Genomic DNA, 20,559 nt, shown 5'->3' on the forward strand with positions numbered 1-20,559 from the left:
GTTGTGAACGCAACAGAAAGCACGTATTGTAAAGGTTCTGGAAGGGAAAATGTCATGGAGAGGGATCATTTCATCTTAATCATAATTAGTATTTATTAATGCGTCAAACGTAGGTTTGTACATCTCATCTTGATCCCGCCTCTAAGGTACTATCCTAGCAAGGTCAAGTTTCGATCAATCAGCAGTAATCAATTAAGGTACAATAGTCAAACCAGTAGGCCTACCACCCTACGTCATCTCAATAATCTATTTAATTCATGCTTGCACATGTGGTCTATTTGCAATCGCTGTTTAACAATACAGTATCAACCCCTGCTGCATACTTTTAATATTTTCCTTGCATTAAAATGATCGTTGTGCTTTATCTGCATTAAAAATCGGGCAAGGATTTCGAACAGAGGCGGAGAAGAGGAAGCCAAAAGTGCCCTGTGCGTAAATGTACAGTGCATATTTGTCAGCTCTCCACTTCCCGCTATATAGTATGAGGACGGTCTAACATTTTGACGGGTAGAGGCGCAATGCTTTTTAAACCCTATGATTTGACGTTAGTTCACTGTTGCCTCCCGTCGAAATCTTCTGCACAATAATTGCAGGTGAGTAACAGTCATATGAACGTTGAGCATGTCTGAATGCGTTTTATTTTCAATTTTCTGTCATCGCGGTATCACTCGCGCAGGCAACTGACACAGCGCACGAGAAATGTGAACTGGTCTCATGGAAACTGAACGCTGATGATGTAATTTGTGGTTGTGTTTTAGTAGTTTGACAGGAATCCACAGAAAATCGTTTAAAATGCAGTTTAACTGCACGATGTTTAGCAATGCGAAGTTGGAGTGGATGTAGCAATGTTAACTTCTCAGTGCACCGCTCCGAGTATATTTTATGTTAAACGTTTTAATCAAGAAAAAACGTGAACAAAACGTTTAGCTGTAGCATTTATGGACGACTGTGAATCGAATCCGTGGATCGTTGCGTGAAAAGTCACTTTAAAACACATTTTATACGAGACAGCTGTGTTTTTCAAATCTACATTCCTCAATGGCAAACAACGTTTGATAATGATACGCAACTGTCCTGGTACGCAGCAAAAATGCGTAATCGAGAGCTCCTATTATATTCAAATGCCGAACTCTTGTTGAGTCCCGGAGACGCATATCTTACCTAGCTCCCTCCCTCTCCTCCCTCTTTCTGAGTTATCCGCTATGGATACCTTTTTTCTTGCTATTGGGTTTCGTATTTCGTCACATGTCGGTCTTGTGTCTGTCTTTTTAACGGTGTCAGCATTTTTTAAAATTGACAATTATATGCCCTAAATTTGAGTCTGTGGGCACGCAGCTTTTAACGTCAAGTTAATTTGAAGATGTTATTTGTAATATTAGTGGTATGTAATTATTCATTATAAAGCCCTATAATGCCTTTCTTGGTGCTTTATGAAGAGAAAAATATTTTATTCGCTAAAGGTTGCTTACACAACCGTTGATCTTCAACAGTACATACTTTTAAATGGCTCTGAAGTCATCATTCTAGGAGCAGTCCGGTTTAATTGGCTGTCTCGCTCGCTCACTTTTGTGCCTTGATTGAAATTCATTTGGAAATCCAGCAGTTATAATAGGCCTTACTTTGGTCTGTGCAAAGACTCGGTTGTCATAAATAGAGAAGTTTATCTTGTACTTGCATAACACTGTATTGACCTGACTGTATATAGTAAGGTATGATGCAAAGCTCATTCTAATGTATCATTTCATCAGCTTAGACTGATGTCACTGTTATACACATACAGTACATATGTACAGACCTGTCATATCTCATTAAATAATTCATGCGGTGAAACGTTAAAGTATTTGCCAAAAAGTGATCGTGACAGTGATACCTCCTGTCTTACTCATAGTTGTTCTGAGGTATGATTGAAAATAATGATAAGAATAATGATATTAATAAATTGCATGAATATAGAGTTTGTAAAGGATCCCAAAGGTCTTTACTGTTAGAGTTGGATGGGGACATTGTTCAACTCACCCACCACATGGGTGATGCACAGGAACCATTTTTCACCAGAATACTTGCCAGACTGAGACTGATATTTGCCAGGGTTACCAGGGAACCAGCTACTCTTCTGGAAGAGAGCCATGGGAACCGTAAGGACCTGAATGAGTCAGGACCCTTAGTGTAATGTCTCATCTCCATGACAGTGACACAGTCGCTCGGTTTGAGAGGGTCAGGGAAATGACGTCGCTCGCTGGCTGATTAGAGCTTCAGCGCAGACAGGCCACCATGACTCATCGCCCACTTGAGCCCACTTGTACCGCACCCTGGCACTGTCTCCACACACACCAGGGTCTGTGTGGGTCTCTCTCAGATGCTAGTGTGTCAGGGGCCACTTCTTTGTTCGTTGTGTCTTCCTCTTGTTCAGATCTCTAGCCTCCTGTTGCGGTGTTGAAACTGCTGCTCTTACCTACACCTCAAACAGCAGACTGCTGCCTGGGCTGGCTCCAGCTCTCTTCACTTCTTAACTGGTGGAACCAGCAGGCATACTGGGGAGAAAGTACTGTTTTGCATGGTTAATCCAAAAAAAGTTGCCACGGGTAGCAATGCAAGGCGGCAAGGGGGCGTCTGGAGTCTGTTTGAAATAGACGCAAGTCTGACGTCTACATGGAAAAAAATGTCTTCCTCTACTGAAATTCGTAACTGAGTCAAGCAAGCAGACAGTCACCTGTTAGAATAGCCTCTAGTAATTACTTACAGCAACATGCACTGGTGCAGCCTCAATATGTTTGACAGTGCATAGCTTCTACAGTATCTAATGCTTCTATATAGCTTCTATAGTATCTGATGAACACATGTTTAACATAACACATATTAGTGTGGTACTGCTATAGTGATGCACAGTTTTTCTCTGCATGCTAAAGGTGGGCCTGTACCATTTGGAAATAGGATGGGGGAGGTGGTTGTATTATTGTAACTGATTCATTCCAGTAGAGGTGATAAATAGCGTCTTTGCTCAGTACACAGCAATATCGGATACATGTGGCTAACCTTAAAAGGATATTGTTATGATATGTAGGTTTGTGTGCAGTGACATTTTGGTTTTTCTCCTGCTTGTCAGACACAGGCTTTAGCTCTGAGTATGTACACTGTATATGTTGGAATACCTGTCTTAAGGACTAGCTCATGTTGTCCAGTTGTAATAAAGTTATGAAATGCACTGAACTCAATTTTTATTAGCAGAGGCCCCGTATCACATAACATAAAAAGAGAAAGTAAAAGAAAAATATGTTGCAGAACAGAACTGCAAGACTTGAAGTTAGACTGACCGTGGGGGCCAGGAAATCATTAATCACAAATCCCAACAGCCACACCAGGTGGTTCAGTGTCCAAGGTTATTTAAATGGAGCTCAATGCGTGGAATTACAGCACATCGTAGCTGAATTTTCACCTATAAATGGGGTCACTGAAAGCCTGCTTTATTGTATGGAGTTGCTCTCTGCATGTGTTAATTCTCAGGCAGTTTAAGGGCTTCACATACCGCTGTGTTCACGGAACACCCCCCCCTCTAAGGTTCCTTATTCTCAATCCCATGTGGCTGTGCCAATTGATCGCCTTGCAGTAACGGCTACATGAAACACATGGATTTGTTTGGATAAGCCTGGGGCCACAGCTGAAGCAGAGTTTGCGTTTGTGTTTTTTGGCACTGTGGGGGTTGTCCCCTCCGCCCCCCTCCCAGGTATGAGCTGATGAAATATTAGACAGTTCTCCTCAGCTGGGGTTAAAATAGGACCCGAGGCTTGAGTCTGGGAGGGCTATAAGCCTATAAGCCCTGAAAAAACTCTGTGATAAAGTTAGGTTTATCGCCAGCTTGCTTGAGAACCCCCGATACGCTGATTGTTAATATCATAACACAGAAGCTTGCTTTAAAGGTGGGTGGACCCCAGTCAAAAAAAACTGCAGCTGTGCATGTCATGTAGGCAGGTACAAATATAAGCACAGCCCGGTTTACCCACAAAACTATATTCACACCAGAGTGTGTAAAAATAACCTTGAACAGGAAGTCTGTCAAAAAAAATTGAACCAGACTGGGATCCAGCATGACGTAGAATGGCCTGAAGGGATAAGGATGTTCATAGTAATGTTTTATGTGTACTGCACCCCTACCTGAAAAAGGACCACCCCGCTTTAAGAAATCAGCATACAATGTCCACCTGAAATGCAAGAGTCAAATGAATTTGTGGCTGTGGTGTGTCTGCACCAGAAATGCAAGTGATGGCTGATCGGGGTCTCGTGCTGTAGAAGCTGTGAGAATCTGGGGCAGCATTGAAGCATAGTGGTAAAGAGCAGGGCTCGTACCTGCATCAATTCCCAGGCAGTGCACTGCAGTAGTACCCTTTGGGTAGGATGCTGAACTCGAATTTCCTCTGTAAATATCAAGCTGTTTGATGTTGTAAGCTTTGATAGTTGGATAGCTGGAGTCTGATAAGCAAAATTTGTAATGTAATATGTAATGTAATCAGTGGAAAACAGATTGTGCTTGGTTCTGTGCTCAGAAAGAGATGTCCTGCGTGGTGCTCTCGGGGTCCAGATCCAAGTTCATTTATACGAAATTAAATGGCCACCAGTGACAACCCGTGTCAACAAGCCACCAACATCACTACCAGACGGTGGTTTGCCTGGTGGGGTAGGCCACCATTTTCTTTTTGGCAGCATCTGAGAGTCGGTCAGGGGGAACAAGCTTCCTGTTTTGGTCAGAACAGCTGAAACCAGGGGCGTTTCTAGCTATTGAAAAGATCAGGGGCTAAGTCAAGTTTACCTTGGGCTTGTCTTTTTTTTTTGAAGGGAGATCGGCATCGGTAGGTTGGGGAGGTTATATCTACCTTCATATTAAATAAATATTATCACACCTTCGGACGCTGCAAGTCAAGTTCAGCTCTGTTACACAGCCTGTCTGTTGTTTTGCTATCAACACCTCCTTTTTCAGGGTGAAAAAATTCGGGGCTAGGCTTAAAATATTCGGGGCTATAATAGGACCTAACGATGCCACTGGCTGAAATACTGGCCACGTTTCATCGCCAACTGAAGACCGCACCTCAACCTCACACAATGTTTTGCTCCTCTTATGTGCAATTGTATATATGGAAATGTATTGCAGAATTTTAATCGTAATCAGGTATGTGGAGGTTTATTTGCACGTGCGTGGTGTGTTCTTGCATTGCATTTAGAATGGTAAGGTCCTTCAGCCCCACAGATTGCTTTTACAGGCGCGCAGTGGTGATGTCTGGCACTGAAGCTTGTTCATGCGTGGTTACTGGTGTCCTGTCCGAGCTACTTTTCATACCACTTTTTTAGACGCGCGGTGTAAGTTTGCTCTGGATGAGAGGGTCTGCTTAATGACAATAATGTAATGTAATGTAGGTCATGTGCCCATCAATTTGTCAGCGCCTCGCAGACAGGAAGCTCGACCCACTCGTCCCTCTCCCCACCACCCCAACACTGTGTTGTGACAGACGAAAAGGTGAGCACATTGGGACACCTGCGACTGCACACACGCACAAGCACAAGCATGCACACACGCACACACTCCACTGGCAGAGGAAAAGTACAGTATTATTCCCCCATCTCACAACGTTGTATTAAAGTAGCCTCTCTTACCATCCAGGCCAGGCCTGCTTCGTTCAGCCAGTCTTACACACACACACACACACACACACACACACACACACACACACAGAGCAGGAAAAGGGGGCTGCAGCTTAGGTGTTTCTTCACTCCAAGGTCATGTCGCTCTTTCAGATCTACTATGTAAGGTAAATTGACGTGTACTGTGTAAGGATGGGACTAGCGCAGAGGTTAGGGAGTTAAAGTTGTCATCGGATAGTTGCAGGTTCAAGTCCCATGTATGCTTTGCCCCTCCTAGGAATTGAGCTACCCTTGAGCAAGATATTTAACCTGCTTTGCCTTAGTTGATGTACTGTGTAGCTGTGTAAAATACCTATTATAATGTAAGTCACCCTAGAATGAGACATCTGCATTGTACAAATATTGACACTAAATGACAGACAGGAAAGCTATTTCAGAAACGGAAGCCCTGTGAGATTTATGCGCTGTGAGATTTTTTTTTTTACCTCTGCCCTTGAGGAGGATTCCTCTGCAGAGAGTGACTGCACATTTCCAAGACTGCAGCAGACATTACTGCGGAGACCACCCCATCTCAGCGGGAAACAGAGTGCTTCAAAGACCCGAGGAGCAGAGACACACCTGATTCATCCCTCGACCCCTCGCTGTCAGTGAACAGAACTCCACCTCTCAGCAAGAGCCACCTGTGTTTGGCAAACCCCCCCCCAGCAGTCCCTGCTCCTGGGTTCAGCGCCCACTTCCTAGGTTACACCAGGACCCGACCGGCCATTGCCATGGAGGCCCACCACAGCGAGGCGGCTGGACCCTCCCTCACGGGCAGAACCGGGACGCGCCGGAGGGACTCAGGCGGGGCCGGGGCCGGGGCCGGGGCCGGGGACTCGGACCCGGAGTCCTTCCCCATCCTGGTGAGATCGATGTCCACGTCACGGCGACACAGCTGGAGCGTGCCGCTGTCACCGCTGGAGCCAGGAAGGAGGTGAGAGGCGTCAGATTTGGCTTCCTGTGACACCAACACGATGTGCTGTTAGTAACTTTAAAATCTATAATTTACAGCACATTGAGTCATTTGCCAGAAGCTCTTACCTATTAATAGTGCATCAACATGAACAACAGCACACATGGGAAATGTCAGACGACATCTCAACCTTTGTTAATCCACTGTACCGTGCTATTATATACAGTGCCATACTTAACATTACATTACATTATTGTCATTCAGCAGACACTCTTTTCCAGAATGACTTACATCTGTTAAAGTTTTATCAATTTATGCAGCTGGATATTTACTGAGGCAATTGTGGGTTTAGTACCTTGCCCAAGAGTACAGCAGCAGTGCTCCAGCAGGGTATCAAACAGGCAACCTTTGGGTTACACTGCCACCCCATACTGAATATAATATATAAAAATCATGCAATAATATAAATAAATATACAATAAATATAATGTATATAAATAATAATATTATAATACTATATCAATCCATCAATCAATAAAATTTGATCATGTAGTCGTACAGAAGTGCTAAACACTCTCAATAGTCCTATTATATAAGAGTACTTGTTGATGCTTGTGGTTCATCAAAATTTGTAATATTCTCTTTTCTAATCAAAGTCTTGCGCCTATTTCGGGCAACCTTATCTTGTTTATGAGGAGTTATAGTGCCGTTTCACTTTTGCTTGTGGTTTTTCACACTCACTGTTCAGTGCTCGATCGTGACCGTGTCTGCACGCACTGGTCTCAGGCTGCACTGTGGTGATCACACATAGGCCCTTTCAGCTGAAAGACGATGTTTAGCTGCAGCAGGTGACAGTTTCGCTCATCTTTCTTCTCTCAGACGAAAAAAGGGGCCATTTTGTGCATGGTGGCCATAGCATTCTGGAGAGTATGTGTATGTGGTATTTCAAACGACACACAAGAAGCAAGCAAACAAACCGCCCTGGTTTCAGTCTTTCTTTTTTTTTTTTTTTAACACAGAGGAACAGTACGGTTCAGAGAGAGTCAACATCCTCTTTTTTTTGTAAGAGCAGATTCACACGGAAGTCAGTGCGGCTGTGGTTGGCTCAGGGTGGCTGGTTTGAGTGGCTGCTGCTACTGCTGAGATGGAGGATGAGAAGCTAACAAAAAAAAAAACCACTTTAAGGGCACACCCAAACATGAAGAGCAAGCACATGGCCACCCAGGTTGTGACTCTATACCATAACCACACCGGAAGGCATGAAAATGTTTGACTTCGTGCCCATAGCTTTTAGCAGGCTTTTAAAATCATTTATTAGTATTTTTTTTATTGCGTTTCCCCATTTTCACCTTATTGCAACTGCTAATTGTACATTAAGCTTTCCTCTCAATGACACCCTCTATGCTCAAGCCATGATGCATAACCAGTGCAATCCTCTGATACAGAGGCTTTTTCCCACACTACAACTCCCACAGTTCACCACAACAGAGCAATGGCCTACTAGGGGACAGGTTTGTCTCCACTGATGTCATTCAAGTTACTCTCAGGTGCCTTGTGGGTCGCTAGAGAGCTAAAAAAAAACCTTGCATTTCATATATCTGTTAAGCAATTTAGATTGTGCACCTTGCAAGGTTTGGCAGCTTTGTTCTGCCCAAGATTCAAACCAGCAGCAAGCTTGTTGTGGTTGACAGTCTGGCTCCCTAACCACTGTTCTGTACTGCCTCTGTGGTTGTTTGTCTCTCCCCCAGGCTCAGCCTGGAGACCCCCACGGTGGAAAGTGATGGGGAGAGAGAGGACGGCTGTTCACCACAGTCCTTAACATGTCCGCCAGACCTTGGCCAGTCCTTCTCCTTCCCAGAATGCCCCAGGGAGAGGAGGTTAGGACAGAATCGGCCTCCAGGAGGAAAACCGAAGGTGCGTAGTGTTAAAAGCAAAGGCTTTATGTTTCTATTCGACACATGTAAAGGCATCAGCAAATTGGAGAACATGGGAGACCAGAGGGGTAACCTGTTTAGGACTTCTTCAGCAGGGAAGGTTTTGAAGTTGTTTGCTGTTGTCACCATGACCCTTTTAATTTGCATTCCTAATACCACGCTTAGATATTTGGAATAAACCATTACCTTGATTTGGTTTTGCTCATTGCTGTAGAAGCCAAACAAACCTGGGAGGAGCTCGTCCTTGAGGTCTGAAATTTTGGCATCGGAGACGTCCCAGGCAGCCCATGTGTCCCGTGTTCTGGAAACATCAAAGCGGGCTGCTGGATCGACAGGAGGTTAGGGTTTGTGCCCCCCCCCCCCCAAAAAAAAAACAACTGCCTCCATTGTTGATGAATGTATCTGAAGCATAATAATATCTCTGTTGCTTTCTGTCAGCAGAAGGGCAAGAGCTGGGGGTGATCCTGCAGACGAAGGAGGGTCAAAGTCACGTGTAAGTGAACTGTGCCACTCAGCCATCCTCCCTCTCAACCTTAGCCGCCTCTCATTCATCTTTGAAACCGCACAAAAAATATTACTTCAAATATTAGTAGGAAGCCCCATGTTATTTACTGTTGTCAAATGAGTTGGAGAGTGCTGCTTTTGCTTTCAAAATAACCGAAAATGTTCAGTTATTTACAGTACTGGTGCTTTGTGATTTGATAAATCAATGTGGTTCTTGCACATTGCTCATTGCTGTCTCGCTCTGCTCACACAGTGATCTCGCCCGTTTCTCTCCTTGCACCTGCGCAGTGGTAACACATCTCTTACACCTATCTTGTGCTCAGTCAGCATTCATGCTTATCTCCGTGCACTGTACCAGCACTCAGGCCAATTTCTGTGTGGAGATAACACACTGAATCACTCTCCCTGTCCTGTCCCCAAACAACTCTTTCGCCCTGCTTGTCCCAGTCACAGGCTACGCACTCAGTCTTTGTGTGTTGTCTGTTTTAGGCTGATGGTGCAGACAGTGCTACAGGAGCTGAAGCAGTACCATGGGTAAGAAAATGACCCCCCCACTTGCATGGCTGAACAGGACGGGGTTTGTCTGAGTCTCACGCATCACTCTGTACAGGAAACACAGGACTCTGAGCATATTTAGTCTGTGTTTTAAGGTGTCAAATTTCCCCCAGAGGGTGTGAAGAAATTGTGAAACATGTTCCCGTTGTGTTCTATTATGTCATAGGAAGTTCTTTAATAGAGATCTTTAATCATGTTGCGTTCTCTCCTGCCCCAATGTGAGAATTTTGGGCACAGGCTCCCCGGTGTCTCTGCTTAAGACACCCCACAGCTCAGATCCCAGTTTGATTCCAAGCTCTGCTTTTTGCTGACAACCCCCACAAGTCCAAAATGGTGGAACACAGTTGCCTTTCTTTGGCCACAGCAGGAGAGGTTTCATCATCCTGCATTAGCTCCTCTCACCACTGTGGTATTTCCAGCAACATGCGGAGAACTTGTGAGTCACACCAGCAGAGATGTTTCTATCCTCCGATCAGCATTCACTCTGCTGGGGTGCATTGTGGGACCTGAAGTGTGAAAAATAGCTCTTGGCTGCATGCAAGTGTATCAGACGATTGCATTTGTCTAGCTTCAACAGTCCTGCGTGAGCATGGTGTTGCAGAGAGGCAGGCTTATTGTAGTGAAACCAGAAGTTCTTAAATAGGGTGAAAAGAGGGGAAAAGGAATAAATAAAAACAGAAAAACCTTCCAAGCACCTCATAATTCATATGATGGCCGCTGTCAGGGACTGATACATTCTTGCCAATTACATTACATTATTGTTGTTTTATACAAGCTATTTATGAGTAAGTAGGTGTGGGATGTGTCGTGGGTATGAATGATTGATTGTACTGGAATCTGACCCAAGCAAACATTTAATGGTCTATTACCTTGATGAAGAGTGTAGTGACAATACCTTCAATGTGAACTTGTAGAAAGATTGACATCTCATTGCTGATACACTGTCTCTGCTGTCTGTCTTTCTTCCACAGTGCAAAGCAGAGGACGACAAGCAGAGGAGGGGAGGAGCATTCTAGTGATGTCACTTGGTTTGAGTTTCTGTCCAATGAGTAAGTCTCCTGCTACTGTATGTCAGCCCTAATGGTGACACATTATGTAATTCACATTAGGATAAGAAAATTACATGTCAGGAGTAAAGGGGGTTGGCAACCAAAAGACTGCATGAGATGGGATGTCCTAGTGAGTTCTGAGAGTTCTGAGTCAATTAGTCAATTAGTTTAATTAGTTTAATTGTATTTAATTGTTTAATTGTAATTAGTGTTCACTTACACTGCACAAACCATTGATGGAATTCACCGCATGCAGTAATTTCTTAGGCAGCCTCTACATTTCTCATATGCTTCTATATTTTGCAGACATTTCCAGGGCTCCAGGGGAAATGAGCCAGCCTCATTGCATGGTTTGGATAGAGGCTTTAGGTGTCTTTCAGACTTTTGCCTGCAAAAATTCTTCAATGAAAGCTCTGATTGTTACATTGTTTGTCCGTCAGGAATCTCGCCGCGCACGTAGCTTTGCATTGGGTCTCTAAGCTTTGTCGCGAGGCTACCAATAGATTCCCGCATAGGATGGAAATCTTCAAGTGATGCAACAGATCCAGCAGCAGGGGTCAGGTTGCATGGCAACAAAGGAATGCTGTGCGGAAGACACCGTTCACTATTCCGGAATCTCCCCATGGAAAAAAAAGCCTGTTTGAGGGGAAAGCATATTAGCCTGCGATCTCGTCTCTCTGTCCAATCCCAGCAGGCCCGGCACAGAGGAGGAGCAGGCAGAGAAGTTGGAGAGGGGGGCGAAGGTCAGACGAACCCTGAGTTCCCTGAGGAACAGAGTGACCGGCTCCTTCGGTAAAGACAAGGTGATTAGCCCAGCCAGTCACGTCTTCAAACAGACACAGACATCCTCTTTACACAACCAGTGTGTTGCATGGTGGTTAAGGAACCAGACTCTCAACCAAAAAGTTGCATGTTCAAAGGCTGGGTGAGGCAATGCCATACCATCCCTGGGCAAAATGTTTAACCTGAACTGTTTCAGTCTATATCTGGATGTACAAATAGAGTTTATACAAAAATGCAAGCTATGCATTCCACCCTGTACAAAAGTGTCTGCAATGTAAATAGCTAATGTAACAGACTCTCGGTGAGTAACTCTCAGTGGGTCTCCCCATTGCTTGTGAAGTTCCTTATCATTAATGCGAGGCTTTCCAAAAAATGTTGGATCGCTATGAAAGCAGTCATATGAGTGCATGCGTTTGTTTGTTTGTGACTGCAAACCAGTGGCCTTTTGTGTTGGATTGTAAATGTTAGTTGTGTCTGTCAAGTGCTCTGTTCTGAAGTCCATCTCTCAGTCCAGCTCACTGTAATATGTATGTTCTTCACTCAGCTTCCTCTTCTTAGTGCAAAGGCACAAAATGACTGTTGAAACAAAATGACTGTTGAACATACTAACACTGAACTTCTCATGTACTTGTTGCCTCTTCCACCATTGCTCAGTTGTATAACTTTTATAACTTTGTTCTGTCAAAAAATCCAACATCATATTTTGGCTTGAGAAATCGATGAGAACTTCTGCAACAGTAACAAGCCTTTAATCGTTTATTTATTTGTAACTGATCTACAGGGTTTTTTTTTAGCAAAAAGAACTCAAAAGGACAGAACCGACTCTTTTAAAATCCTTCTGAATTGCATCCACCTCATGCTGTTTGAGTGCATATAAACCAGTGTGAGTTCTGAGGACCCTACCGTGTCCTTTATAACACAGCTGTCATTGGTCAATGCTCTGAATAAAACCCCACTCAAATGGGCACTATAGTGAATGATTTTGCCCCTGTTGTGCTTTATAATATGGGCTCCTTGAGCTGCCCAGTGTGCTCACAGCCACTGTGGTCCGTACAGGGCAAGCAGAAGGAACAGCAGAAGGAGAGGGAGAGAGACAGGGAGCTCAAAGAGAAGGAGAAGGAGAGGCTGAGCAGCTACGGGCACCAGCTCGTCCCTGGAACCTTCTCCAGCTGGACCACCTGCTCGGTGTGCAGCAAGAGCCTGCAGGGGAAACAGCAATGCCTGCAGTGTCTGAGTGAGTACCCGGGCCCTGCGGCTACCTGCGCAGCTGCACGGAACAGCTATGGATGTAACCGCATGCACAACGTGCATCTGCACAAATACACTGCCTGCCCAACTGCAGAAACACCAGCAAAAAATACCTTCAAAGCTGCACAAAGAAGTATCTGCACAATCAGCCTAAGGGCTACCTGCACAACTTCCCAAACTACCGCCTGCACAGCCACCCAAATGACTACCTGGCTCAAACGGTCCCACATTGCTCCATCTGTTAAGGAAAGATATTCAGATTCACATTACGATTATAATCTGATTTACTGGAATTACAAACTCACTATTTTGTTTTACTAAAGACGTTAAAACACAAAACCAACACAAGAGAAAGAAGTATTCATCCTCCATTGAAAATGCAATGATATAATTGTTTTCAAACTGAATTTTAGAGTATAATCATGGGAAGGACCTGTTTCTGCCAGTTCCTCTTATAGTACAGATTTTGTTTTGTTTGTAAATCCCTTCCAACATGTCATGTGCTTTTTTTCATGGGGATGGCGGAAGAAGTTTGAGTCAAAATGTGGCCAAACTATAGGCGCTCAAACAGTGGTCCTCACTTTGAAAACTGGTGGAACACGTTCATTATTATAAAGAGCAGTATATAAACAGTAACCTGCAGTTCCCAAATCAGATTTGCTGCCATTGTTTAGAAGAATGGGGAAATGATGCTATTCCATGTTGTTTGATTGCTGTCATCATGGACTTGTGATGGTAGGTGAAGTGTGTTCCCCCATTGGTAGCTGTTGTTTCCATGTCTGCACAAACTGTGTCCCTTTGGTCAGAGATTTAGAGTTTACAGGCATAGGCACAGGTTTTAAGACCACAGTTCCTAGAGGGGCCTTGACCCATATTTCAGTAAGAGACAAACTCGACCCTTAAGGTGTATGCTGTGAAGTACTGTCAGTACAAATAAAAAACAGTTGCGAGTTGCAAGAAGTGTTCTTTGCACCGATTCCGTTCATTCAGGTATAAGTTAGTGTCAATGACTGCAATATTAGAGACAGTTCATCACTAGAGAATCTGCAAACTGTGTTCCTTCCTGGCCTGGCCAAGAAGTTGTATTTAAATGGCCGAACTAAGGAGATCAAAGGAATGGAGCTTTCAGTTCAGCAATGCAAGGGAGAGACTTTAAATGGAAAGTACAGTGGGTCTGCAACATTAGTCATCACTGCATGGTATAGTATCTTTGCAAATATTTTTGTTTATCTTTGCAAAGAGTGGAATGCATTTATCCAGGGACAGCTTCTCTCATGTTCACTAGTATCTCTGCTGCATCTCCTGTCCTGAATCAAAATGTGCCTATAAAATGAAACCATCACTCCATGCAACTCACAAGTTTATACAGGTAACAGTCTGCAGACAAAAGTCAGGATTACCCAGGAACACATAAATCCAAAAGTGTGGTGTAGATGTTTGGGAATAATACATGTGGCTTGTTTTAAGATGGATTGCTTATTTAAAAAGTTGAGCTGATGTATTTCAAAGGGCAGCACATATCTGATGCTGGTGCAGTCAAATACAGCATTAAACATTTGCCAGCCAAGCCACAGATTTTGAGTGCTCCTTCTGAGGGTGGGCCATGTCTTTCCAAGATGGGGATGTCCCCCCTGTAGGGAGTTCCAAAAAGAGGAACCTGTGTAGAGAAGTCTCATTTGTATCCAGCTGACTAAAAATCTGAAAGACAAAATGAAACTTAATATAAAACTGTATTACCTTGTTTGGAAGTATTCTACTGCACGTACACATAGGGTTTTATAATCAGCCTTTAGCAACTTTCTGTTTAGTATCTGCGAAACACTGTCTGTTCCATCCTCTGTGGTTTTTAGGGAGGATTTCAGTGGTCAACGAGCTCTAAGCAGAGGTTTTTTTCACCAGAGATCAGAGGGATTTCTCTGGAGGAATTACTTCTGCACTGGGAGTGATACCTCACTGTGCTGGAATGTCTTTAATCCTTCATGTTAAACTCCTGTCATTTGTTTCACATGAAGCTGCGGACTGGGTGTGTGATGACTCCCGCTTACTGCTTATCGCTCTCAGTGGAACATGATGTCACAATATTTACTGAGAGGGATTAGATGAGATCATTCATATTAACAAGGGGTGCTTTACCAGAGGATGTACTGCAAGATAAAGTTCTAGTTTCTACGGCTGTCTTTGGCTACTGTATGAGATCCCTTGAATAACACAGAGGGAATCCCTTCTCTCTATGGAGACTGGCATACAGTTCTTAAACTGCTCTTAAACTGGTGTCCTTAGTGTCTTTTAGTTGCTGAGGTTTCCTTCCCCTGGCTGGATTCTCTCAGGTGTAGATAAATGTCATTAGGGTAATAGGATACATCAACAATAAGGTGGAAATTAAGTCAGAGAAACAGCTCAGGGAGGCTAATGGATGACGTTAGATATTTTCTAGCTTTTTTCGGGTTTTCAGGGAAGGATAACATTAATGTCAAAAAAGAAAGAAATAAATCTGCTTGGAGGAGCCAAAAATCGATTTAAAGTTTAAAGTCCAGTGCAAGTGATTCCAGTATGCGGAGCGCAGATTTTAATGGACACACTGCCCTCTAGTGCCAATAAAGATATGTCAGCGGTGTGGTAACGGCGATCACAGTTCTTGCCAGTGATAACAGGTGAATGGCACGCTGACTCACCCAGTCATGACCATATGTGATGTTTGGGTGCAAATGCATGAAGAAAAAGAACTGTTTAAGCATTGAAATTACTTCCTTATTTACTTACTTTTGTGTGTTGTCTATTTATAGAATTTCATTTGAAAACAGTTTAAAGTGTTATTTTTATGCTAGTAGCCTATTAAGTGCTAACATTTATTTAAAAGTGTTATCAATATATAAATGTAAAGTTTTTTGCTTAATTACATTTTACGGTACAACGTAGTGTCTCGTTTGGGATTCCAGCTCACGACCCCTCTGATCATTATAATTAGCTGTCATATTTGTTGGAATATCAGTTTAATAGCAGATACAGGTGTGGCAACTATACCAGCAAACTTAAGTTCTGCTGTAACTGGAAAACACCACCCTATGCGACCATTAACTGTAGTATTCACAGGATTTTGTCGGAAAACGCATCTGGCGGATCCGGGCTGCGGGAAGCGCCGCGCGTTAAACGCGTGATCGGGCGAGGTGTTTCCCACAATGCCTTGAGAGCAAAGGGAACGGACTCGCCTCGGTGTGTGGGAATAATTGCGTCCAAACAGCCGTGTGCGCCTGTTTGACTGGGAGGTGCGGACGCTGGAGCTGAATCAGACGATAAAACTGCCATACTGCGATACCAGAAGCTGAGAGGCAAACAGGGCACACGATTCCAGATGGCTGTACACAGTCTTCTGCGGTCCAGTTAAAGACGCAGAGGTAAATAAAATGATTTTTAATTAACATCGCGGTTTGGCTGAGGGCTCCTGTTGTCTTGCTTACCCAGGCCTGGTAAATCACAGCAGTGGCAAAACTTGGCTGGGTGATTCTCACCCAACTAGTTCAGTTAGCGAGCTTGCAGAGTTGGCGCAAGTTATCCACTAAAGTGTAAATGGCTAAAAATGCAACAGTTGGTACAACGTTGATTTATTGATGGAGTGATGTTTCATAGATGGGTAACGTTAGCTAGATATTAGCAGTTATCAATAAATAATAACTACTATAGCCAGCTTTCTTGTTAGCTTGCCACAGGTAAGTGATCTGTGCGCTAGCAAGCTAGTATACGGATATTGTTTAAGGTGAAGTCTTAGTTATTCTGATTTAGGTGGCTAACCTAACTTATTGTTATTGAAAATACTCACTGCTTTAAACACTTTTTGAAAGTGACTTTGTCGTTATAACGTAAGTAGCCTGTTCGCTACCTATGTTTCAGAGTGAGACTCTTGGCTTAGCTGGTAGCCAGCTAGCTGTTTGGTACCTAGACAGGAAAAAAGATTGTTACAATAAGTGTTGGTTTGCAAGATGAAGAATTATCTGAGCGATATGGATTTAAAAGTCAACTAGAGTTGTGGAAAAGGAAGGGTAGAAACATGAAAAATATATCTCCAAGCAGCCTGTTTTAGCTGTAATGTTTACTTTATTGTAAGGAGCTTAGCATTTCTGTGTGAAGTGTCGTTTTTCGACAGGTGGAGGTGCGGAGGTGAAGCTAAGCTAACGCTAGCATGTTCGTTGTCTTAAAGACGTGACGCTGGCTTGTGAAGAGTTTTGTGGAGATTAAAACTCTGACTTAACTAGTTAATTTAATTTAGCACGCTAGATAGCTAAAAGTTATGCCTGGTGATGAGCTAAATCTTCGATGGACCCAGTTGCTTGGCAGCTCCTCTTAATGGAAAGTTGTGGGTTTGCACAGATTGTAGGATTTAGACACCTCTAAAACTCATGCATCGGTAGCTATAGCTACATGTGCAAATGATGTGAATGTCGCCGTTTACTTGGTTCCCGTATAAGAAGTTGTCGGCCCTATCTGTGTCTGTGTCGCGGGTTGAAATCCAAGTTAGTGTTGCGTCGTCAACCTGGCATTCCAAACATTCCTGTCACCTGAGTAATGCACCTTCAAGCCGATGACATACTAGTTGTCCAGGTTTCGATAAAGTAGCCACCGAACTCACCTGTGTGTGTGTGTGTGTGTGTGTGTGTGTGTGTAGGGTGCTGTGCGACCTTTCTTGTCTGCAGTCAGTTGCTGAAATCTTTGTTGGTTGATGTTGATGCCTTAAGCTGTCACATGAGATGAGATATCTTATGATTTAAAATTACCTTTTAAGAAAGTTTATGATTGCAGAATCAGCTCAGATTATCTCATGATTATCAGTGCCCGGTTTTGAATAGTGTAGTTGGTTTCATTGTCGCCATTACCGCATAATCGTCAGGCTGCATTAGAAGAGGTTTTCTGATTTAGGCGTTATTGCGAACCAATGTATGAAGGAATCGGTTTCTGCCAGAAGTCAAAGACTGTAATACTGAGAGGTAAATGACTGTGTCTGTCATTGATTATTAACCTTTTTACCAGACCCTTGTGTGATCATCTGAACTGTAATGTTTGTGAAGAGGGTTGATTTGGGGCCATAAAATGAATCAAGAGCTTTCCAGATCTAAGCACACAAGCTTTACAGTGTCATGCAGATGGCTTGGTTTCAGTCAGTTTAATTTCATAAAGGGCAAACATGGTTTTTGGTTACTCACAGATACTGTACTTCCTGATGATAGATGTTTCATTAATCCCTAAGGGGGAAATTGGAAACAATAGTAACTGTGAGAAATAAGAGAAATAAGACCAACTGAGACGTGTGTGTGTGTGTGTGTGCGCGCGTGCGTGTGCGTGTGCATGTGTGTGTGTGTGTGCGCATGCGTGTGCATGTGTGTGTGTGTGTGTGTGGGAGATGGTGGTGGTGGTGGTGGTGGTGTGTGTGTGTGTGTGTGTGTGTTGGAGATGCTGGTGCTGGTGGTGGTGGGGTGTGTGTGTGTGTGTGTGTGAGCTAGATAGAGATATTCAGATATTGATTATCAGAAGTCAAAGCTGAAGGCTGAACTCAGGAGTGTTGTGGGTTTAAGTGACCTACATGTCTCTGTGGGTATCGGAGCTGAAGGTATCCATCTGTCATGTGGACACCTGCAGACTGATTCATTTTGTAAACACAGCTCAGTGGCTTCTGCTGGTGCTGTGAGATTTGCTGCAGGTTTCTTGGTCAGGGAACATATGGAATGACTGTGAAGTGTTACGCAAGTAAGCATCAAAACTTGTTTTACGACAGGAATAAACTGTGCTTTCATATCATTAGCACACAGTATTGAGTAGGCTGTGGCGCTTGATTGATGAATATAGGACATAATCAGACTGCTGTTTATGCTGTTGTATATTTTTGTGCGAATAAAATTGTCTGTGGTGCTGTAGGCAGACACTTATCTTTATCAGCAGTGTATTTCCCACTCTCTCTGGCTATTGCGCCCTCTCTCACACTCTCTCTCTCGTTCTCTCTCTCTCTTTCTGGGACAGGTTGTCACTCTTTCAGCTAATTTGCTGTCTCCAATTAACTTGATTTTTTTGGAGGGGGAAAAAGTCTGTAGGGCAGCTGTTTGAGGTGGTCACATGATTTCCAGCTGTTGGTAGTCTTGTCAGTTTCCCTGGTCTCCACTTGTGCTTGGAGTTAAGCCATACAGAGCTGGTGATGTGTGGGACATCCCATCATTAGCTCAGTCTTTCCACTTCCTCAGATAGAACTCATGTCTTCCTTGGCGGAGGGAAGGGGGGGGCGTGTAAAGGGAAAGGACATCCATACACACATAAATTAACACGAATGCCCTAACGTATACAATATATATACACAGAAATGCACTAACCTTTCTTCAGAATCTGGAAGAGTTTCAGAGAACAGAAGATCCAGATCTTGTTTCTCATTGTTGCATTTTGGTGCCTTTTCCCCATTCCAAATATGCAAAGCAGGTGTGTGACAAGGTATGGGAGCCGATAGACTACACTGAACTGTGTGTTTGCCTGTATATTTTCTAGTTTTGCTGGTTCTTGTACTTGCGTACAGGCATTCATTGCTTCATGCTGCGAAAAGGGCTTTGGCTTTCCGTTTTGGGGTCATGAGGTGACGTTGGGCCAGCTTTACATAAGCTTTGACTCGATTTGAATTCCGCCAGGGTCAGGGCTGGCTGCTCGGTGTGAAATGAGTGTTGCAGGAGGCATGGTCATTAGGGTTGCTGAGGAAGGGGACTGTGGAGTTGCTGTAGCGCTATCAGCTCCAAGGAGCTACAGAGAAGGCAAGCATCTCAGCGAGAATCATTGAGTTTTTTTGAATGCAGGATCATCTCATAATGAATTGGTCACCAACTGACAACCATCTGAAGATTTAAAGAAACGCATTCAGATGCATTTGCTAGTAAGAGAGTTGGATCTTAAAGGGTATTTTGGACCCAACATGGCCAGCATCTTTCAAAATGGGGGGTGGTTAATCCATTCATGAAGGTACGTGGTAAAATATTGCACGGGTTTTGTCTCTCTGAATTTGTTAGCCTATGTACAGTTAGCTGTAAAGCTCAGACTATCAATACTTCAAAATGGCTTATAAATCTGAAACAAGTATGGATAAATATCCATTTTCTTTATTTTTGCTTTTTTATGTCAAAATTCATAGCTCACAGTAGCATCGTATTCCAGAATTTCTAGTTTCTCATTTTTGCAAGAGCTTTCTTAAATGTGGTCTGTTCACTGTGGAAAAATGTCACAAACTACCTAGCTAGCTAGACATCTTTATTATTATTCAGGAAGAGAAGTGCAATTCACTGAGGTGAATTGAGAAAAAAAAAAAAAAAAACATGAGACTTGTTGCTGCATACCTGAGGCTGAGAGAGGTCAGGAGGAGTACCATCCCTCAAATGGTCACATAAATTTTAACTGTTTCCTGAAAAACGGTAGTTTGACGTTAGCCTGCATATTTTGCAAGTGACAAATTTATGGAACTCTGACTTTACAAAATGTAGCCACATGTCAGATAGCATTTTCACCTCAGCAGCTAAGCGGTCACACCTGCTCACTGCAAAGTTAGCTGTAACAGCGTGTTCGTCGTCTCTTCAAGATAACCTGAAACTGTTTCTGCTGCGGAATTAGGAAAATGGATTGATAGCTTGCTAACTGGCAACTGGTTTTTAGCAGGATGTATGTGCAGACGTTTTGTTAAAAATAAACACTGAAAAACCTTGGAAAAATTAGGTCGCAACTGTTCAAAACACTTTATTGTATAGCCAACAAAATTAAATAATTTTCCTTATCAACAGCAATTAGTTATTGACAATTATTGATAGAACAATGTGTTGTCTCGGCCTTAGTTATCTTGTGTATTACCTTGTTAGTGTGTAATATTAGCAGCTTTTATGCTTGTTTTTCAGGCTGTTTA

At 43.3% G+C, this 20,559-nt stretch overlaps 1 protein-coding gene and 1 long non-coding RNA gene across 7 annotated transcripts in view; both read left to right on the top strand.

Annotated features, from left to right (window-relative positions):
* Window positions 1–488: 488 nt before the first annotated feature.
* Window positions 489–6,385, top strand: LOC118795969. The gene is made up of 3 exons (XR_005005833.1): window positions 489–593; window positions 5,404–5,503; window positions 6,130–6,385. It is a non-coding gene; the product is annotated as an uncharacterized LOC118795969 (long non-coding RNA).
* Window positions 6,386–6,510: 125 nt separating this feature from the next.
* The window catches only part of LOC118795581 (rho guanine nucleotide exchange factor 18-like), a 37,277-nt gene continuing 23,228 nt past the window's right edge, over window positions 6,511–20,559 (top strand). The window contains exons 1-8 of one of the 6 annotated variants that reach the window (XM_036554163.1): window positions 6,511–6,601; window positions 8,329–8,494; window positions 8,729–8,852; window positions 8,953–9,007; window positions 9,508–9,552; window positions 10,545–10,622; window positions 11,314–11,425; window positions 12,462–12,639. In XM_036554163.1, coding sequence (XP_036410056.1) covers window positions 6,540–6,601; window positions 8,329–8,494; window positions 8,729–8,852; window positions 8,953–9,007; window positions 9,508–9,552; window positions 10,545–10,622; window positions 11,314–11,425; window positions 12,462–12,639 — 820 coding nt within the window. In that variant the 5' untranslated portion in view covers window positions 6,511–6,539. Of the gene's footprint in view, window positions 6,602–8,328; window positions 8,495–8,728; window positions 8,853–8,952; window positions 9,008–9,507; window positions 9,553–10,544; window positions 10,623–11,313; window positions 11,426–12,461; window positions 12,640–15,984; window positions 16,046–20,559 lie in introns of those variants that run through there. The other 5 variants (XM_036554165.1, XM_036554164.1, XM_036554167.1 and 2 more) reach the window with 5 other exon arrangements.

The sequence above is a fragment of the Megalops cyprinoides genome, chromosome 20 (genome assembly GCF_013368585.1).
Source record: "Megalops cyprinoides isolate fMegCyp1 chromosome 20, fMegCyp1.pri, whole genome shotgun sequence".
Classification (NCBI taxonomy): Eukaryota; Metazoa; Chordata; class Actinopteri; order Elopiformes; family Megalopidae; genus Megalops; species Megalops cyprinoides.